The following is a 22,776-nucleotide window of genomic DNA, read 5'->3' on the forward strand; positions in this document are numbered from 1 at the left end:
GGGAAGTCCTGATCTAGATGTTTTAGATTTCTTAGAAGGGGAATTTTATTCAAATATCCTTTTGTCTGATTTCATGAGGAAGTTTTGCAGTTCACTTAGTTTATGAGAGAGAACTTCCTTTCAAATTCATGTAGAAAAATTTTCAAAATTGCTGTCATTCTGAAGCTTTGTGGAAGAACATGGATGAAGCTGAAAATGTAGTTCCCGGTGGTTATTGGATATGGTGGCAGTGCATGTATCAGAGTGATAGTGATAGTGTACTTTCCATTTCTCTTAAAGTATGCTTATTTAGAATGTTGATTGGGGGAAGGAATGCTCATTTTATTACCTGGCTATATAATTTGTTATGATATATATTACGTGCTAGAACCTGTCAGATATGGCACCAGTTTTAACAAATACATATATGAAGTAAGAGTCAGTTTCTTAAAGTTGTTAAAGGAATTAATAATTAGTGGGTTTTAAAAAAAAATAAAATAATTAGTGGGTTTTTTGGTGATCGTTGCAATGCTTACTCGTAAAAACACATTTGTCTGAAGTTTTATCATCAAAGGTGATCTTATCTATAATAATGAATAATAGATAATTTCTGTTTAACCGTGTGTGCTTTTAAGAGAAATACACCCCCCATATATAATTAAATAAATTTTAGTTTTTTATTTTTTGCATTACGCGGGCCTCTCACTGTTGTGGTCTCTCCCGTTGCGGAGCACAGGCTCCGGACGCGCAGGCTCAGCGGCCATGGCTCACGGGCCTAGCTGCTCCGCGGCATGTGGAATCTTCCCCGACCGGGGCACGAACCCGTGTCCCCTGCATTGGCAGGCGGACTCTCAACCACTGTACCACCAGGGAAGCCCTAAATTTTTATTTTTATTTATTTGGCTGCACCGCACGGCATGTGGGATCTTATCTCCCCTACCGGGGATCAAACCTGCGCCTCCTGCATTGGAAGCGCAAGTCTTAACCACTGGACCTCCGGGGAAGTCCCTATTTTTATTTTTATTTTATTGGTAGTATTTTTTTCCATTCTCATCAGTGGCAGGCAAAGTGAAGAGCCCATATTTTGGAAACAACATTCCTTTGTAGGCTACTGTATAGTTTGTTACTGGGCAGTAAGCTACACACTTCTGTCTTTTGGGGTCATGTTAGCCAGCCAAGCCTTTTTTTGTGCTAAATATGGAAAATGGAAGTGTTTGCTTTCTAATTGCTCTGGTGGGCTTAACTTTCATTATGGAGATTTATAAATCAGACTAGTTCCTTTCTGTTTTTCCTTTTTTGTCAAGTACAGCATTTCAGTAAGGCTTTTGAGAGGTGTAGTTGTTGCCAGTTTTAGCGTTCTGTGCGGAATGGGCAGTTGGCTTCGGAAACAAGTGCGGGACTGACCCATATTTGCTGTACTGGGAACCTTGCTTTCATTTCGAGCCTCTGCTGCTAGGGAAATGAGAATGAGGTAGGCTTAGATCTGAGAATAAATGAGGAGAGTTCATTGTGCGCCGCCTGAGCAGCCAGTGCCTCTGAATATGGTGGGGAAAGCTAGGAACTGCTTGTTTGTGACTCCAACCAGACTAAACTGGAATCATCCAGTTTGAGTTGGCTGCTTGCCACCTCCCAGAGGCTTCCTTATTTTGCCAGAGTTTTTGCCTGGCCCTCAGCCCAGGGAGCGGGGCTTGCGCACTGTGACCGGCCGCTTAGGGGAGTAGAGGCTGTGAAGTGGGTGCCAGTTAACCCGGGTTTGTTCATGGGAAGGAGGCACTTCAAATAAAGGATTGAGGAATCGAAGACTGGAAGCTGGTGTGGATGCTACTATTTTCAGTGCATCTTTCCGTTATTACTCCCTTGCTTTAACTGTAACTTTCTGTAAGGCTTGAAAAACAGCGTCTGCCATGCTGCTGCTTGGGTACATCACAGCATGGTCTGCGTTTAGTATTAAAGATTTTATTACCAAAAAATTTATTAATTACCAAAGTTCCCCAGGAACTTGCTTTTAGTTGTTAGTCTGTTTGCAGTAAAGAACTCTCTCCCATGCCCCTTTTCATTTTTTCCGCTGGGGTTGTGCTGGAGTTTATTTTGGTTTGATTGACTGTTAGGTGGAAGGAATGAAAATAGGTTTCTGGGGTAGACTTGTGACTTGGTATCTTGTGAGTTTTAATTTAACCTTGAAGTAAATTTTTTAAATGTTGCCTTAAAAATTAACAAAAAGTAATTCACATTAAGGTCCTAAACAACCAACTTTAAAATTAAAAATGCTATGCTAGATTGTATTTGTTTGATTTAGAAGCAAACTCTTAAAAAAATGCTTAAATTGCATATTTTAGTGTCGTGACTGCTTTGTGCATGGCCTCTCTGTCAGCTTTCCTCTTTGACAAGGGAGTTAAACATGGCCTAATTCCTGATCAGAGAACACTCGGAAGTCACTAAGAAATATTAAAACCACAAATAAAGGGGTACATTTATTTTTGTCTTTATCAGCGCCAGGGCTATATAGAAAATGTAAGTTCCTATAACCTTGCTTATGTTTTAAACTTTTGGAATGACATCGAAACCTCTGTTAGTCTTTTTTACTTACGGTGAAAGTTTGCTCAGAGCAGTTTCAGAGACCTTGTTATTCTCTTTTATCCTTTTTGGGTTGTTTTCACTTGGAGGCCTTCTATGGTCATTCTCAGAAGTCATGGTATAATTTTACCCTGTCCTGAACAAAGGGATCATCCATGCACAGAACTAAAGGAAAATGTGGTGTTCTCATTTAAAAATAAACATTAGCATTTTCTGAAGCTCAGAATTAGCCAAGATTTCATTACCCACACCCTCTCCTTAATATTTTTTTTAAAATCTATGTCTTAGACTACAACCTAAGTGCTTGCCTTTATCTATAAAGGGTAGTTTTGTGATTGCTTCTTCTATGAGAAAATGGAAAGAGCACCCTCTGATAATTTATTTGCTTAATTTATTAGTCATTACTTAATCTAAATGCTGTTAGGGTTTCCTGCTGCTACAAATTGTATAAAGTCATTTCTGTGGAACATCTTCCTAAAAGTCTACTTTGTAGGATGAATGAACTTCCTCTTTCCAGGTAGACAAGATAGTGAAATATATTTTAAAATTAACTTTGCAAAACAGAGTTGGTTTTTCCTAAGAATCTGAGTTACATTCTTTTTAATTTAATTTATTTATTAATATTTATTTGGCTGCGTTGGGTCTTAGTTGCGGCACATGGGATCTTTCATTGCGGCTTGTGGGCTTCTCTCTAGTTGTGATGCATGGGCTCCAGAGTGCACGGACTCAGTAGTTGTGTCATGAGGGCTCTCTAGTTGTGGCACATGGGCTCAGTAGTTTTGGCACCTGAGCTTAGTTGCGGTATGTGGGATCTTATTTCCCCAACCAGGGATCGAACCTGGGCCCCCTGCATTGGGAGCTTGGAATCCTAACCACTGGACCACCAGGGAAGTTCCTAACATGGTCTCTTATTTAAGGCTGATATGCTGTTTATTGGGGAGCTTTCTGGTTCTAGAACTAGGTTGTCCAGTACTGTATCCACTAGCCACATGTGGCTGTTGAGCACTTGAAATTTGGCTAGTCTGTGCACCAATACTGATCCGCACTATAACATGGATGAACCTCAAAAAAATGCTTAGTGAAAGAAGATGGTACGAATCATATGATTCTCTTTATATAAAATGTCCAGAATAGGTAATTACAGAGACAGAAAGTAGATTAGTGGTTACCTAGGGTAGAGGATGGAAGAGAATGGAGAGTGCTGCTAATAGGTATGAGGTTTCTTTCTGGGGCAATGCAAATGTACCAAAGTTACATTATGGTGATGATTGCATAATTCCATAAATATACTAAAAACTATTGTATACTTTTATTTATTTTTTATATTTTTAAAAATTTTATTTATTTTTGGCTGCATCAGGTCTTTGTTGCTGTGCGCGGGCTTTCTCTAGTTGCAGCAAGCAGGGGCTACTCTTCATTGTGCGTGGGCTTCTCATTGCAGTGGCTTCTCTTGTTGCGGAGCATGGGCTCTAGGTGCATGGGCTTCAGTAGTTGTGGCACACGGGCTCAGTAGTTGTGGCTTGCAGGCTCTAGAGTGCGTGGGCTTCAGTAGTTGTGGCACTTGGGCTTAGTTGCTCCGTGGTGTGTGGGATCTTCCTGGACCAGGGATTGAACCTGTGTGCCCTACATTGGCAGGATTCTTAACCACTGCGCCACCAGGGAAGCCCCAGTAGAACTATTTTTTAAAATACAGAATTTTGATGATATAGCACCAAAAAAAAGTATTACTTGTTTTTATGTTGACCGCATGTTGAGATAATATTTCAAGTATATTACATTAAATAAAATACGTTATTAAATTTCACCTGTTCTTACTTTTTAAATTTTATTTATTTATTTTGGCTGTGCTGGATCTTAGTGCAGCACTTGGGATCTTGGTTGCGGCATGTTTAGTTGCCACATGTGGACCTCTTAGTTGCGGCATGTATGTGGGATCTAGTTCCCCGACCAGGGATTGAACCCTGGCCCCTGCATTGGGAGTGCAGACTCTTACCCACTGGACCACCAGTGGGTAAAAGTCCCTTACTTTTTAAAGTGTGGCTATTTAAAATTTTTAAATTACATTTTTGACTTCTATTAAATTTCTGTTGGACAGCACAGAATAGAAATGAGCTCTGTCAAGATAGAATGTCATGGAGTAATTTGTGTGTCCATTTACTGCTTTTCATTTTGTTTAAAGAATAGAGTCCACTATTTTTATTCTCAACACCCTTCTACTCTTTTGAAATTATGGATTAATGGAAAAGGCTCTTGGGACTTATAAGCTTAAAATATATATTGAACTATTTTGCAGATTCTGTCTTTAAAAAATTTAGGATTGGTCAGGCTAAAATATTAAAATGCATGTTGATTTCCAGGGTGGCCAAGGGAATGTCTCAGCTGTTGAAAAGCTTTAATATTTAAGTCCCCAAATAAATTAATCCCCCAAGAAGAAAATTAAGTCATCTAAACCAGAGTAATTTTTTTTAATTAAAAAAAAAAACAAAACACACACAACCCCTTAATCTGAAGGTAATTTTGAAGCGATGGCTAATACTTTTGATAGAGGTTTAAAATGTGTCTATTAACAGGCATGGAATTCTGGTGTTGGAATTAGAATAAGACACACATTTTGTAGATGCTCGTCTTGCTTCTAGATATGATTTATGTAACCACACCTGGGGAGTTCCATGGTTCTTTGAATGTTATTTTTGATTGTGTGGGGAGGGGCACGGTAGCTTCCTGAATGTGCTGTGTCATGGTGGTTGGAGCCATTTGGAGTGTAGCTTTGTGTTTGTTTCCACTGGAAGAAACTGCAGAGGAGTTGTTTAAGTAGAAGGACTTTAGGCTGGAGTTTCTTGGTGAGTAATTTGAAGTCATTTATAAATAATTAAACAAGTGCATCAAACAGTGGGTGGCTTTAGGCTTCCTGGTGGGGAGTTAGGTGCCCTTCCTAACCTCTTGAGTATGGAGCTGCCTTAACAGAGAGTTCAGAAGTGGGAAATAGCAAACTTTTTTATTCTGGATAGTAAGGAGATGTAATTAGCACCAAAGTTAAATTGGAAAAAGGCAAAACCCAAAGTGCAAATTTACTTGCAGGTTTGGTAAAGGCTACGGCATTTGTACATAACCATTTGGAACTTAAAAACTACAACAACAAAACGGTTTCACGTGATCTGTATGCTTTCTTGGTTTATGCCTTTTAAACCATTTAGTTGTTCATATAAGAAATATATATATAGTAGTTTTTATACTGCATGTGGTTAAGGAAGTAAGAAATCCCACTGTTACAATTAACAGTTTAGATTTCTCCTGAGTTTGTCCCTTGAGTGAGGCATCCATCCCATGGATGTTCTAAGGGCTTTGCTGCCATACAGAAAGATTTCTTGTTCCTTAGGCAGGTGTGTTATATCTGCTCATTACTTCTAGGGCGCCTGCATGTTTGATGGTTTTTGCTTTGAGTTACCTGAGTAGCAGGTTTTGTGAGTCTTAAGGGATTGCCAAGAATGTAATGACACTGCAGGCCTAGGCTCTTTGGAATTTAAGACAGAAGTACTCTTGGCCCTAGGGTAAGGGCTGTGTTTTGGACACAGAATATGTAGAAAAATAATTTTTTCACTTTATCCTCTGTGAATTTTGTACTTAGCAAAATCTGTCTGTAGCAGAATCAGATCACATATCTGCCCCCCAAAAATCTGTTTTTAAAAAAAAATGGTAAGCTGCACTTCGTGACTAGGTCTCTGCTAACCCATCATCTTATAATTCTTAAAGTTAACTAGGGAATTTTTTAGGGTCCCATAAAGCCCACCAGCAAATACGCCACGTGATTCTTAGTAATAGATTTATAAGAGCATAGCTGCTTTCCATTTTTGCTATTGTTATTAGAATACTTAGATTTGAAACCACGAAATTATGCTTTTAATGCCAAAACTTGTAAGCCTTCAATTTTTTAAAAATTATGGTAAAAATATACATAATATGAAATTACCATTTTAACTATTTTTTTAAAAATTAGGTCTAAGTTGTTTTCGTTTTTTTAAAATAATTTATTTTATTTATTTATTTTTGGCTGCGTTGGGTCTTCGTTGCTGTGTGCGGGCTCTCTCTAGTTGCGGCGAGCGGGGACTACTCTTCATTGCGGTGCGTGGGCTTCTCATTGCAGTGGCTTCTCTCTTGTTGTGGAGCACGGGCTATAGGCATGTGGGCTCAGTAGTTGTGGTGCACAGGCTTAGTTGCTCTGTGGCATGTGGGATCCTCCTGGACCAGGGCTCGAACCCGTGTGCCTTGCATTGGCAGGTAGATTCTTAACCACTTCACCACCAGGGAAGTCCTGTCTTCCTTTTTTTGTGTGTGTGTGTGTTTTTTTGTTTGTTTGTTTGTCTTTTGCGGTACGCGGGCCTCTCACTGTTGTGGCCTCCCATTGCGGAGCACAGGCTCCGGACGCGCTGGCTCAACGGCCATGGCTCACGGGCCCAGCCGCTCCGCAGTATGTGGGATCTTCCCGGACCGGGGCACAAACCCACGTCCCCTGCATCAGCAGGCGGACTCTCAACCACTGCACCACCAGGGAAGCCCCTGTCTTCCTTTTTAAGACTGAAAAATATTCCTTCAGGCTTTTTTGGGGGCAACCTTTAATTATCCAGCAGTCATCCTATAGATAAACTATTTCTATATTCCTTTTAATTCTACTAAAAATAGTAGTAAGCTTAAAAACATTAACTTGTAGCTGTAATTGCATCCTAAAGAGTTACTTGTGCATAACCACACATAGCATATTTAAGTTCAATTTTAAACAGTATTTTCCACCAAAATAAGGTGCTCTTTAAAAACCTGTCTTTAATGATTTTGTTTTTTCCTTCATTTATGTAAACTGTTGGACTTTAGAATAGGAAGATAAATAAAACCAATTATTTTAATTACTGTGGTTGAATTTACCACCACTTTAGTGACCATGAACACTAAACATGTTCAATCTTATCTACCTATAAAATGGAGCCAGTACCTGTCTAAGGTTTAGGCATGCTTGATATTTATAAATGCTCACAGGGGAAGGCTAGGTGGAAACTAGAACTCAAGAAAAGTTAATTTTTGAGGTCTAGATTTTCTGTTTTTTTTTTTTTTTTTTTTAATTTTTCTATTTATTTATTTATTTATTTATTTATGGCTGTGTTGGGTCTTTGTTTCTGTGTGAGGGCTTTCTCTAGTTGCGGCAGGCAGGGGCCACTCTTCATCGCGGTGTGTGGGCCTCTCACTATTGCGGCCTCTCTTGTTGCAGAGCACAGGCTCCAGACGCGCAGGCTCAGTAGCTGTGGCTCACGGGCCTAGTTGCTCCACAGCATGTGGGATCTTCCCAGACCAGGGCTCGAACCCATGTCCCCTGCATTGGCAGGCAGATTCTCAACCACTGTGCCACCAGGGAAGCCCTAGATTTTCTGTTATACTTAGAAATCCTTAGGAAATAAATTATTTTTTTATATCAGCAATAAAAACTGATTGCAGTGAAAGGAAAAAATACTGCTGGTGGATTATGGCTCTCTTTCTGCTTCTACCTGTTAAGAGAAGACTTACACACACACACACACCCACACACCCACACACACACTTAGGAATATTACTCAGCCATAAAAAATGAAATAATGCCACTTTCAGCGATGTGGATGGACCTAGAGATTACTATACTAAGCAGAGTAAGTCGGAGAGAGAAAGACAAATATCTTATGATATCACTTATGTGTAGCATCTAAAAAGATGATACAAGTGAACTTACTTACAAAACAGAAATAGACTCACAGACATAGAAACAAGCTTATGGCTACCAAAGGGTAAAGGAGGGGAGAGGGATAAATTAGGAGTTTGGGATTAACAGATACACACTACTATATATAAAATAGATAAACAATAGGACCTACTGTATAGCACAGGGAACTATATTCAATATCTTGTAGTAACCTATAGTGGAAGAGAATCTGAAAAAGAGAATATAAATAACAATCACTTTGCTGCACACCTGAATCTAACACAACATTGTAAATCAATTATACTTCAATTAGAAAAAAACAGATAAATGATAAAAAAACAAGGAGAAAAAAACTTCCTCTGTTGTCAGTTTCACTCTATTAATTTATTTAGTCATAATTTTTTAAATCAGATCTTTTCCCATTAGAAGTCTTTGTGGTTTGTAATGATAGAAGAAGAAATATGTGGACCAAAACAAAATTGAAGTTAAAATATTGGTTTCCATAATTTAAAAACTGCATTTTCACTGTTTAATATATTAATACAGTTTTTCTCAATAAGTATCCTAAATACCAAGAATTTAGACAACTTTTCATTAACTTTGGCTCTAAAGAGTTTAATTTATCATTTATACAGTCAAGTCCTAAAGTGCTTTCCCCGTTTCTTTTGCAGTAGTTGCAGAATCACCAGTTAGAGCTGACTCATTTCTCTGAAATCATTTCTGAGGAACTTTTACCTTGATAAGCCAGGTTGTGAGACCTTTTGATTCAGCAGAGCCTTATTGACAAAACCCACCAGGTAGCCTGTTACATTGACGGGTTTGGAATCTCATTTTTTTCTAAGGTGCAAAGAGAAGAACAGTTCATTTTTGTTTTTTTTTTTTTAATATTTAATTATTTTTTTGTTATTTGGTTGAGCCGGTCTTAGTTGTGGCCCGTGGGCTCCTTAGTTGTGGCACATGGGCTCCTTCGTTGCAGCATGTGAATTCTCAGTCGCGGCATGCATGCGGGATCTAGCTCCCCCACCAGGGATTGAACCCGAGCCCCCTGCATTGGGAGTGCGGAGTCTTATCCACTGCGCCACTAGGGAACTCCCAAGAAGAACAGTTCATTTTGTACTTTACTTCTTTTTTTTTTTTTTTTTTTCTTTTTGCGGTATGCGGGCCTCTCACTGTTGTGGCCTCCCCCGTTGCGGAGCACAGGCTCCGGATGCGCAGGCCCAGCGGCCATGGCTCACGGGCCCAGCCGCTCCGCGGCATATGGGATCCTCCCAGACCGGGGCACGAACCCGTATCCCCTGCATCGGCAGGCGGACTCTCAACCACTGCGCCACCAGGGAGGCCCTGTACTTTACTTCTTAGGTCATGTTTGTATATGTGTGTGTTTGTGTGTGTTAAAGTAACATAAAATTTACCTTTTTTTTTTTTTTTTTTTTTTTTGCGGTACGCGGGCCTCTCACTGCTGTGGCCTCTCCCGTTGCGGAGCACAGGCTCCGGACGCGCAGGCTCGGCGGCCATGGCTCACAGGCCCAGCCGCTCCGCGGCATGTGGTATCTTCCTGGACCGGGGCACGAACCTGTGTCCCCTGCATCGGCAGGCGTACCCTCAACTACTGCGCCACCAGGGAAGCCCTAAAATTTACCATTTTAACCATTTTTAAGTGTACTGTTCAGTGGTATTAAGTACATTCACCTTGTGGTGCAGCAGTCACCACTGTTCATCTCTAGAACCCTTTCATCTTTCCGTTAAACAACTCCCATTCTCCTCTTCCCCAGCCCCAGGCTATGCCACCATTCCTTCTGTCTTTATGAATTTGACTGCTCTAGTTCCCTCAAAAAAAAGGAATCATACAGCATTTGTCCTTTTGTGACTGGCTTATTTCACTTAGCAGAATGTCCTCAGGGTTCATACAAGTTTTAGCGTATGGCTGAATTTTCTTCCCTTTTAAGGCCGAATAATATTGCATTGTATATAGATACCACATTTTGTTTATCCAGTCATCTGTCGCTATATACTTGGGTTGCTTCTACCTTTTGGCTGTTAAACGTGCTCTGAATGTGGGTAAACAAATATCTATTCAAGTACCTGCTTTCAGTTCTTTTTGTTATATATCCAGAAGTGGAGTTGCTGAATGATTGTGGCAATTGTGAGTTTTTAAGGAACTACCATACTGTTTTCTATAGAGTCTACACCATTTTACTTTTCCACCAGCAGTGCACAGGGCTTCCAATTTCTTTACATCCTAGCCAACACTGTTATATTCTGTTTTTTGATAATAGCCATCCTAATGAGTGTGAAATGGTATCTTGCTGTTGTTTTGATTTGAATTTCCGTTAACAGTCATGTTGAGCATCTTTTCATGTGTGCCTTGGCCATTTATGTCTTCTTTGGAGAAATGTCTGTTCAAAGTTCAAAGATGCCCATTTTTTGCATCTGGTTGGTTGATTGGTTTTTTGTTTTTTGTTTTTTGTTTTTTGCTGTTATGTTTTCATTCTTAAAGGCAAATTTAAAAATGTCTTAAAGTTATAAGACAAAATACCCCCTTAAGCTCTTTATGCAGAATAGAAGTTTTATTCATTCTCTGACCATGGTACTTGATGAGAAAAAATCTAGTTGTGATACTAAACTACCATCTTAAGTCCCTAGTTTGAGGGTAAACAAAGCTATTGAGCTGAGAAACAATTTTAACATGAATTGGAATAGTTATCATTGATGTAAGCCTTACTAGAGTAGGGGTAGCAGTACTATATATTTCACCCATTATTTGTTCAAAATTATAAAATAGTTTTGTCTACAAATACTTTGACCCTGCTATTGACATGGCAAAACACATACTATAAAAAGCTATTTGCAGTTTCTCTTTTTGTCATGTTTGCCAGAATCGAGTGACATCAGTACATTTTGGATCCCAGCTTCTTCTCAGTCTAATCCTTAGAAGTTGACCTTTTTTTTTTCCCCTGTAAGTTTTGGACTTATTCAGAGATTTTTATGAAGTGATATGTTAGTAATAAGGAAGAACAGTGACTGTAAGGATCCTGCATTTGAATCGCAGCTTAATATGAGCATGTTGGATTTTCAAAAGAAGGGAAAGTGGTCAAAGAAGGTCATGTAGGCTGGGGTTTCTCAACCTTGGTACTATTCACTTTTTTAAAAAAAACAAATTTATTTATTTTTAATTTTATTTATCTTTGGCTGCATTGGGTCTTAGTTACTACGCGCGGGTTTCCTCTAGTTGCGGCAGGGGGAGGCTACTCTTCGTTGCAGTGTGCGGGCTTCTCATTGCCGTGGCTTCACTTGTCGTGGAGCATGGGCTCTAGGCACGCGGGCTCAGTACTTGTGGCACATGGGCTTAGTTGCTCCGCAGCATGTGGGATCTTCCCGGACCAGGGATCGAACCCGTGTCCCCTGCATTGGCAGGCGGATTCTTAACCTCTGTGCCACCAGGGAAGCCCCCATTATTCACTTTTGAGGCCAGATAATTCCTTGTTGTGGGGCTGTCCTGTGCACAGTAGGATGTTTAGCAGCATCCCTGGCTTCTACTCACTAAATTGCAGTAAGCTTCACCACCCACCCACAGTTGGACAACCAAAAATGTCCCTTGGGGTGCAGAATGGCCCCAGTTGAGAGCCACTGATGCAGGTATTCACAATTATAGGATTTATGAATGAAATAGAATAGTGCAGAATCCACACTCTGGACTTTGTTAGATATTTAAAGCACTGTTTTATGTGTTATAATTGTGCTTTTGCTTTCATCCCAGAAAAATGTCTATTTTAAAAAATCATCTTCTACCAAGTTCTAGATGACAGGATCCATGAAGTGTTTTTGTTTTTACAGTTACCAGTGATTTTTCAGTCAGGTTATTAATATATGTCAAAGTCCTAGAGTCTTGGCTAGAACAGCCATTAACATGAAAGAAGAAAGACATACTTTGCAGTTTCCAACAAAATAATATTTTCTCAGAAATTTTCATTTCACTCTTAGATACTGAATGTAGTTAATACCTTCATTTTATCGGGCTTGGTGTACTTTCCTAGGCGTTAATTTCAGTTGCTTGGATAATTCAAATCAATAATTTTCTGGAGTCACACATCCATTACATATTGGGCACCATGCTAGGCTCTGTTTACAAAGATGAACCTAGTCTTGGACTTTTAGGAGGCTGGTAAATGAGTAGTTATAATACAGAGTGAAAGGGTTTGAGATAGACATTGTAGTAAAAGAGGCTTAGAAATACACAACTAAGAAATCAATGAATGCTATGGGGTGGGGTGGGAATGTCAAGAACAGCTGCAGAGCAGGAGGTTAACACTGGAACTAGCTAATCCTTGAAGGCAGGGCAATCAGGGAGGGACAGAAAGGTGTCTTCAGTAGGAATAGGTATGGACAAGAGCTCTCATATTCTTGCTGTATGCTAGGCAGAGTGCTAAGTACTTTACAATCACTAACTCATTAAATTCTCACTATAGCCCCTCACAAGTGATAGGTATTATCACCATTTACATACAAGAAAGTGAAGTATTAGAGAGGAAGTAATTTAACCAAGGACTTGTATCTAATAAGAAAAAAAGGGGGGTGCCCATGATTAGAAACTGGTATACTCTTTTTTTGTTTGTTTTGGCCACGTTGTGCGGCATGCGGGATCTTAGTTCCTCGACCAGGGATCGAGCCCATGCCCCTTGCTGTGGAAGCGCAGAGCCCTAACCACTTGGTGGCCATTCCTGGGCCACCAAGGAATCCCCGAAACTGGTATACTCTTATGTGGATAGATCATTAGTGGGTAGGATAAAGAGTGACAAGGGAATGAGAATAAGTGACTAGAAAATTAGTTTGGGGCCAAGTTGTAAAGGGTCCCCTCTCTCCCTTGTTGAACAATGTGGAGCTGTCAGAGCAGGAAGGTTTGGAGGTAGGTGGAGAGTCATAGAACCCTAGAGTTAGCAGGACCTTTGAAGGTCATGAGGTCTGGTAACCCACTAGGGAAATTAAAGTTTAGAGAGGCAAAATGTGGTACCTTACCAGACTGAACAGTTGAGTATTTCCTTCCTGATTTTCTTATAAAACAAAAAAGATAGAAACTTAATTCAGGTTGTATCAGAAGTGGTAGAGTTGAAAATGGAATTAAGATCACATCAGAATGTCTACTAAGCTAGTGGAGTCTTTGTTTCTAGTTTAAACTTTCTGGGCTCAGGACCCTTTTACATTCTTAAATTATTGAGCTTTTGTTTACTTTGTAATATCTATTGACATTTGCCATATTAGAAATTTAAACTTTAATTTGAAAATTTTATTAATTCGCCATAACTTTTTTCTTTCCTTTTAAATTTTAATAGTTTATTTGAGCAAATATCTATTTGAATTGGGCAGCGCCAAACTGGAAATGGTTAGGAGCGTTCCATCAACAGGAGCTGGGGGAGGGCTTCCCTGGTGGCGCAGTGGTTGAGAATCTGCCTGCTAATGCAGGGGACACGGGTTCGAGCCCTGGTCTGGGAAGATCCCACATGCCGCGGAGCAACTAGGCCCGTGAGCCACAATTACTGAGCCTGCGCATTTGGAGCCTGTGCACCGCAACAAGAGAGGCTGCGATAGTGAGAGGCCCGTGCACCGCGATGAAGAGTGGCCCCCGCTTGCCACAACTAGAGAAAGCCCTTGCACAGAAACGAAGACCCAACACAACCATAAATAAATAAAAATAAAAATAAAAAAGAGTTCCAATTTCAACGGTCAGATACTCTTAAAAAAAAAAACACAACAGGAGCTGGGGGAAAAGCTTTTATAGAGAAAAGCAAAGCAGAAAAATTAGTTGATCAGTTATAGCTTTAACGTTTGCCTTATTTGGAAAAGCCTCATTGGCTGTTTGTTATTGGTTGTCCTTAGGTTTGATTTCTTAGCCTTGAGGCAGTTACAGGCTTAGGTTTTAGTTTGCTTATGTAGGGTTGCTAAGGTATTAGAACCACCTCGGTTTGATGGTCTCCTTGTTTAATTAATTTAACACATTCCCCCATCCTTTTGGCCCTCCTCTCATATCGGAGAGTTTAACCAAAAATTTGGTGATAGTGCCACTCTTGGTCACCCATCAGGTTGTTGTTTTTGTCTCGTCGTGAAACTCATAGGTTATGAGTCTGGTCTGTGGAAGAATTGTTTTTGCTGTTCATCTCATTGTTTATCTTATTTCTCGGCAAGTACAGTGAGACCATCTGATGTATTGCTGATGGCTACAGACATGAATTTAAGACCCTTGAGAGAACATAGCCCACCAGGGAGATTATAATGATGACGGTCAGTCGGATAATACCAAGAGACTGAGTATGCTCCTTAGGGCTCCCTATGAACCAAACAAGTTCTTATCAAATAAAGCAAAGAATGTACCCGAAGGACCATCAACCTGTTTTAAGTCAAGAGGCTTGTTTGTTAATCTCCTGTATTTGCTATAGTATCGGAGGGTGTGATCCAGTTATAGCAGGAGGTATTTGCTATAGCACAGATTTATGGCTTGTTTTGCCAGTAAGTAATCGAAAGCAATGCTATTATCCAAAACCACCTTAGCAAGAAATTCTAGGGACTTGTGTTGTGGAGCTGTGGCCTTAGTGGTAGATTTAGAGGCAGTTGCCAGAGTTAAGGAACATTGTCTTTCTGTGCATTTACAGAGAGCAAAAGCAAGAGGCAAAAAGGCAAACGGAATAAAGGTTTCATATTGGAGACAAAGATCTTCATCCATGAAAATGGGAGAGCCAAATACCTCAAGATGTTGTCTGCTTCTGGAGAGGAAGCTCCAAAGTCTATTTTATTTTATTTATTTATTTTTATTTTGGGTGGCACTGGGTCTTCATTGCTGCACGCAGGCTTTCTCTAGTTGTGGCGAGTGGGGGCTACTCTTCGTTGCGTTGTGTGGGCTTCTCATTGTGGTGGCTTCTCTCTTTGCAGAGCACGGGCTCTAGGTGCGTGGGCTCAGTAGTTGCAACGCGCGGGCTTAGTTGCTCCGCAGGATGTGGAATCTTCCCGGACCAGGGCTCGAACCCATATCCTCTGTATTGGCAGGCGGATTCTTAACCACTGCGCCACCAGGGAAGTCCCTATAAATTTTTTATTGAAGTGAAGTTGATTTACAATGTTGTGTTAGTTTCAGGTGTACAGCAAAGTGATTGAGTTATGCATACATATATATCTTTTTTTTTCAAATTCTTTTCTCTTATAGGTTATTACAAAATATTGAGTATAGATCACTGTGTTATACAGTAGGTCCTTGTTGGTTATCTGTTTTATATATAGTAGTGTATATATGTTAATCCCAAACTCCTAATTAACCCTCCACTCCCTTTCCCCTTTGGTAACCATAAGTTTGTTTTCTGTGTCTGTGGGTCTATTTCTGTTTTGTATATAAATTCATTTGTATCATATTTTTTTTAGATTCCACATATAAGTGATATCATATATTTGTTTTTCTCTGTCTGGCTTACTTCAGTTAGTATGATAATCTCTAGGTCCATCCATGTTGCTGCAAATGGCATTATGTCATTCTTTTTTATGGCTGAGTGATATCCCATTGTATAAATATACCACATCTTCTTTATCCATTCATCTGTCGATGGACATTTAGGTTGCCTTCATATCTTGGCTATTGTAAATAGTGCTTCAATGAATATTGGGATGCATGTATTTTTTCAAATTATGGTTTTCTCCAGATATATGCCCAGGAGTGGGATTATAGAATCATAAGGTAGCTCTCTTAGTTTTTTAAGGAACCTCCGCACTGTCCTCCATAGTGGCTGCGCCAATCTACATTCCCACCAACAGTGTAGAAGGGTTCCTTTTTCTCTACACCCTCTTCAGCATTTATTATTTGTTGACTTTTTGATGCTGGCCACTCTGATCGGTGTGAGGTGATACCTCATTGTAGTTTTGATTTGCATTTCTCTGATAATTAGCGATGTTGGAGATATTTTCATGTGCCTCTTGTGGCCAGGTAACTTTGAAGTTCACTTTCTTAAAACTATGAGTTGATGCACCATCATTGCCACTACTTTAGACAGTTTAGATTGAAAAGCTTCTTATTAACTACTTCTGGCTTTTAAGAAACAACTAAAATACTATATATCATAAGTTTTGGTGAATCCTTGTGATTCTTCAGTTTTAACAAGATTCTGAAAATAAGAATTTTTTAAAGTTAAAATTGACACACATATTCTGGGCATTTGGATTTTCTTTCAGTTTATAGGACTAAAAAGTATTTGGGGGTCTAAATTTGTGCCCCTGTTTTGATGCAGGACCTTAAAATCCATAGTACATTTAATAGACTACACTGGAAATATACATTGCAGTTTTGGGTTAGCATATTAAAATGTGAACTCAAAAGTTGTATCATTTTATCATTTCATAATTTATTTTAAAACCTTTCCTTCTTTTTAGTTATAACTTCAAATTGGTCAACAGATATTTCTGCCAGTTAAATTTTACATCTTGTTTCAAAATTGGTGTGGTAGCAGGGAATTCACCAAAAGTGTGATGACATTTATAACAAAACTAATTTCTATCACTATTTTATACTTTAAAATCATTGCTCGCATTGATTCCTTTGCTTTTTTTTTTTTTTTGCGGTACGCGGGCCTCTCCCTGTTGTGGCCTCTCCCGTTGCGGAGCACAGGCTCCGGACGCGCAGGCTCAGCGGCCATGGCTCACGGGCCCAGCCGCTCCGCGGCGTGTGGGATCCTCCCGGACCGGGGCACAAACCCGTGTCCCCTGCATCGGCAGGCGGACTCTCAACCACTGCGCCACCAGGGAAGCCCCCGTTGCATTTTTATAATATGGACTTAAACAGAACTTTGTTGGCTCACTATTTTAGTACCCAGAAATTCTGCTCTTGCCCATATTTGTTTACTTCTTTTTTAAAAAATTTAATTAATTAATTTATTTATTTATTTGGCTGCGTTGGGTCTTCATTACTGCGCGCGGGCTTTCTCTAGTTGTGGCGAGCGGGGGCTACGTTTCGTTGTGGTGCGCAGGCTTCTCATTGCGGTGGCTTCTCTTGTTGCGGAGCGTGGGCTCTAGGCGCGCGGGCTTCAGTAGCTGTGGCTCATGGGCTTCAGTAGTTGTGGCTCACGGGCTCTAGAGTGCAGGCTCAGTAGTTGTGGCGCACGGGCCTAGTAGCTCCGTGGCATGTGGGATCTTCCCGGACCAGGAATCGAACCCGTGTCTCCTGCATCGGCAGGCGGATTCTTAACCATTGTGCCACCAGGGCAGCCCCTATTTGTTTACTTCTTTACCCACTACTGCCATTGATTCCTCTACATTTTTATAATATGGACTTAAACAGAACTTTGTTGGCTCATTATTTTAGTACCCAGAAATTCTGCTCTTGCCCATATTTGTTTACTTCTTTACCCACTACTGCTAAGGAATTTGGGTGTATGTATTATTGGTGGTATTGTAATTAAAGTGTTTTCCTTAGTGGTTATTTTATGATTCCTTGGAATTAAGTTGATAAGTCACACACATATTCTATACTGTAGTCATCTGGTGGCCTTGTGAATGATCTTGTATTGCTTGGAGTACGTTATACATGTAGAACATTTTCTTCTTTCTGTGCTAAAAACAGAAGATAAATTAATTTTGTTAACCCTTAATTTGAGAAAAGTACAATGTCCTATTCACTTACTACTAGTAATACTACTTTTGCTTAATGATACGGAAAAAAATTTATGTTTATTGATGGGAAAATGGAAACCCAGTCATTTCTAGGAGGCTTGGCAGTGATGACTTGTGGTTCTACCTTGAGGCTTTTATCCATAGTAGTTTGTATTTTGTAACTCAGGTATCTCCTTTTGGCTCTTACTGGCATAGATTTATTTCTTTATGTTTCAAACTGCAGAAAGCTCTGGTAACTTCATAAAGTTTTTATCTTTTGCCTATCATGTGAGAGCTAAATAAAAATGTTATGTAAATTCTATTTTCTTATGGTATTTCTTTTTTAAAAAAGTGATAGATAGCAAATTTGTCTCAGATCCTGGAGTTAGACTTATTCATCTGGCTGGTTTAGAGTTTGTACTGGATGTGAGAGCTGTAGTCTGGGCGCAAATGACAAAAACTGTTGAACCTGTCTACGGAGTGTGCCTAAAGTGGATAAACTGCCTGCCCTCCCTGCCCCCCACCCCAAGTTATTTGCTTTTAGGATTAAGTCTTCCGCGGCAAGGAGGGGAGAGTATGAAGCAAAATTTCATAAACCTGTAAATAGCTTTTTATTAATGTATTTGAGAATGCTATAAAAGAACTTAAAACCATAGCAGTCTTGCGCATGCAGTACTGAAATAATTTAATATTTCTCACATGGTTCTTGGGCATAATAAACTTGTTCTGACCATGTTGGTAATATTTTCTCCTTGTCTTTCAACTGTGACTGTCTCTCCCTTTGAGGTTTGTATTAAACTGAAGAGAGAAATTAAATTTCATTGCCTCTCATTTCCCACGTTATTCACAGAGAAAAGAGCCTCAACTAACAAGACTCAAGTAACTTATATAATATTTTTTTATTAGTCCTTCAAAAATTTAAAAATTAAAATTACCTGGGAAATTATTTTGGATGTCTATTTTTTCCTAAAGATTAATTTACCCATGAGGCGGTGGTGATAGTAATAGAACAGAGCATTGCCACTTCATTTATGGATTGCCGTCATATTCCAGACTCTGTTAGCCTGTGTGTTATTTTATCAAACTCTTAACCTTGTGAGATAGGTGCTGTTATTATGTCCATTTTACAGATATAGAAACTGAGGCTTAGCAAGAGGTTAAGTGACTTGTCCAAGGATACATGCTGTATGTCTGAGCCAAGATTTGAATCGAGATCTCTGAATCCAAAACCCATATATCCACTATTCTATTAATATTACCCTTAAGTCAATCGTGTTTACTAGTCATATTTCATTTGGAAAAAATTGTTCAGGTTTTGCACAGAACGAAACATTTGTCTTTCAGTGGCATGTGGTGGTAAAAGATTGTTACGTTTACTTCCACATTCCCAGGCTGGTATTTGCTGTCTTCTGCCATCTCTGAAGGTAGAGTATGAAATAGATGTGGAGAAGGTAGGGTGTCTAACAATCCCAGACCTGAAGTTTAGACCTTTTAATTATTGCCATATGTTCATTTTAAGAAGCTCTGTATGCGACTCATTTTCTGTTTGATTTGTCATGTAAGTTCTCCCCCCTTCTGTAGCACGGACTCCAGCAGTAGTTCAAGCGATGACTCTCCAGCCCGGTCAGTTCAGTCTGCAGCAGTCCCAGCACCCACTTCCCAGTTGCTTTCATCCCTGGAAAAAGATGAGCCCCGTAAAAGTTTTGGGATCAAGGTTCAGAATCTTCCAGTACGCTCTACAGGTAAAACTTTGTGTCACTCTGCTTTCCTCTCTGCTACTGTTGGGGAATGAGAGATTGAGCAACTTCAATTCTATACTTTGTACAGAATTTGTTTAAGCAGCTCTCTTTCTTATCTGACTGTTGGTAATATTTTCTATTTGTCTTTCAATTTGACTCTCTCCCCCTTTTTCTTTTTGTGGTTCATTGATATTTAATGCCGTGTAATAAAAAGCAAGTGATTATAACTATGTAGTTTCTAGATTGTTATATATGTAAAGATTGCATGTTACTTGTACTTAATTATATACACATACATATATAAATACACATTATTATGCATATTATATGCATATACATATACACACATAAAGACTTTATGGTGCGTGTTATGTAAAGAAAGCACGGTTCATTTTTTATTATGAATGTTTTTTTTTTTTTAATTTTTTTGGGGCTGCGTTGGGTCTTCATTGCTGCGCGTGGGCTTTCTCTAGTTGCAGCAAGTGGGGCCTACTCTTTGTTGCGGTGCATGGGCTTCTCATTGCAGTGGCTTCTCTTGTTGTGGAGCACGGGCTCTAGGCATGTGGGCTTCAGTAGTTGTGGCTCACAGGCTGTAGAGTGCAGGCTCAGTAGTTGTGGCGTATGGGCTTAGTTGCTCCGTGGCATGTGGGATCTTCCCGGACCAGGGATTGAACCCATGTCCCCTGAATTGGCAGGAGGATTCTTAACCACTGTGCTACCAGGGAAGTCCCAAAAAGCATGGTTCATTTTTGAATAAAAATGCTTTCTGGATTAAATATTTTGATATTAGGGAAAATTTGGTACGATGAAATTGTAGAAATACTATTTTCAGTTAGATTTATATTGGTCTGGAGTCCTGTGTGAAATAACTTGGATATAAAAAAATTATGATAGGAAATCCATTTCAAAATATTAATATTTTAAATGAGGAAAGTGATGAATAATCACTTTATATAGTTAAAAGCTATACCATTGTCTTTTATTCCTAATATTTTTTACTGACATTTGGCCGTAATATATTTTTACTTCTATGTCAGGCATATTGAGTATGTAAACAACTGTTAGTAGATGGTCTAAACAACTGTTAGTAGATGGTCAAACCAACAAAGACCAAACTAAGCATTTCTTAGCTAAGTGCATTTTAATGATTACTTAAATTATTTATTAAAACAGCCTATAAAACCTACATACCAGGTTTGTGAATAGAGATATTGAGACACAAATGTTGGTGAACTTTTGATTTAGATTACTTTGTAACTTAGGAATGGACAGGGGTTATAATTGGCTTGTCTTTCTCTACAATTTTAAATTTTTTTTTTTTTTTTTTGCGGTACGTGGGCCTCTCACTGTCGTGGCCTCTCCCGTTGCGGAGCACAGGCTCCGGACGCGCAGGCTCGGCAGCTGTGGCTCACGGGCCCAGCCGCTCCGCGGCATGTGGGATCTTCCCGGACCAGGGCACGAACCCGTGTCCCCTGCATCGGCAGGCGGACTCTCAAACACTGCGCCACCAGGGAAGCCCTACAATTTTAATTTTTATAATGAAGCAAATTAACACAAGACCGACAGATAGTATAATTCATCTGTAAAAGGCCTTAACGTTGTTTAGCATGTTACATGCCATTTCCCACACAATGTTATCATCAACATGATGCTTGGAAAACTAGAAATATGGCTTTCTTTCTAAGTCTTTAAAGTTTTATATATGCATATATATGTGTGTTTGTATAGTTTTTATCATGAAAATTTTAAACACACCCACAGTAGAAGGAGTAGCAAAATGAACTCCCCTTATACCATACCCCAGATTAAAAAATCATCAATATTTTGCCACATTTGCTTTGTCTGTCTCCATCTTTCTTCTTTCCTGTTCTTTGTTACCTTTTTATCGTAAAGTAAATCCCTGATGTTACATCATTTCACACTTAACTTAAAAGATCTACACTTTTGTATTTATTTGTAAAATATAAGGGTATTTTCCTGCGTAAGCATGATATCATTTTTACCTAACAAATAACTAGTAATATCTTCTAACCCCCGGTTTATTTTCAGAATTGTACGGTAGTCTCTAAAATGCATTTTTAGAGTTATTTTATTTGAAAAAGTAAAGTTTTAATGCTAATTAGGTCAAAAATCAGACTAAAGATTTAGTAGCTTACACTTTGAGTCGTAACTAAATTAGAAAAATAAGCAACTTGTTTTTGTTTGGGGATTTAGATACAAGTCTCAAAGATGGCCTTTTCCATGAATTTAAGAAATTTGGAAAGGTGACTTCAGTGCAGATACATGGAACTTCAGAAGAGAGGTATGGTCTGGTATTCTTTCGGCAGCAGGAGGACCAAGAAAAAGCATTGACTGCATCAAAAGGAAAACTTTTCTTTGGCATGCAGATTGAAGTAACGGCATGGATAGGGCCAGGTAAGAGACAAGGAAGCTGAGGTTTAGTGTAATTTTTATTCCATTATACGAAAGGGCCACATGTTATCCTGAATGTGGACACTATTCCAGCTCTGTTTATTTTATTTTTTTTTAACAATTTAAATTTATTTATTTATCTTGGGCTTTGTTGGGCCTTCGTTTCTGTGTGAGGGTCTTCTCTAGTTGTGGCAAGCAGGGGCCACTCTTCATCGCGGTGCGCGGGCCTCTCACTGTCGCGGCCTCTCTTGTTGCGGAGCACAGGCTCCAGATGCGCAGGCTCAGTAGCTGTGGTTCACGGGCCTAGTTGCTCCGCGGCATGTGGGATCTTCCCAGACCAGGGCTCGAACCCGTGTCCCCTGCATTAGCAGGCAGATTCTCAACCACTGCGCCACCAGGGAAGCCCCCAAGCTCTGTTTATTAAAACATACTTTCGGTGTCTTCTGTTTCAAAGAGTGGTTACATTTTGTCATTCAACTTAATAAAATAGGTTGTTTTGGCTAGGAAGGGTTAAAGATTGTACTCTTTCTGTTAGAGAGTATGCTAACTTTGAAGAGTTGTGAAAGGCAAAGTATAGTCCCTTGTTGAACCCTGCTTTCCCAAAAGGATTGAGTTGATTGAGATAAGGTGATAGTTCCGAGGAGAATGACACCAGAATTATTCTGAATTAGAAAACAGGCTATCTCAATTTGAGGGACTAGTTAGACCAGTTTTCTTACCACTATGCCCAGCACAAATTGG

At 39.5% G+C, this 22,776-nt stretch overlaps 1 protein-coding gene across 2 annotated transcripts in view; it reads left to right on the forward strand.

The window, feature by feature from the left end:
* The window catches only part of SPEN (spen family transcriptional repressor), a 96,181-nt gene that overhangs the window by 46,344 nt on the left and 27,061 nt on the right, over positions 1–22,776 (forward strand). For both annotated transcript variants that reach the window (XM_082615832.1, XM_082615831.1), the window contains exons 4-5: positions 19,466–19,626; positions 21,838–22,038. In XM_082615832.1, the coding sequence (XP_082471958.1) occupies positions 19,466–19,626; positions 21,838–22,038 (362 nt within the window). The remainder of the gene's footprint in view (positions 1–19,465; positions 19,627–21,837; positions 22,039–22,776) is intronic.

Source organism: Mesoplodon mirus (genome assembly GCF_964341445.2).
Source record: "Mesoplodon mirus genome assembly, chromosome: 3".
NCBI classification, from domain to species: Eukaryota; Metazoa; Chordata; class Mammalia; order Artiodactyla; family Ziphiidae; genus Mesoplodon; species Mesoplodon mirus.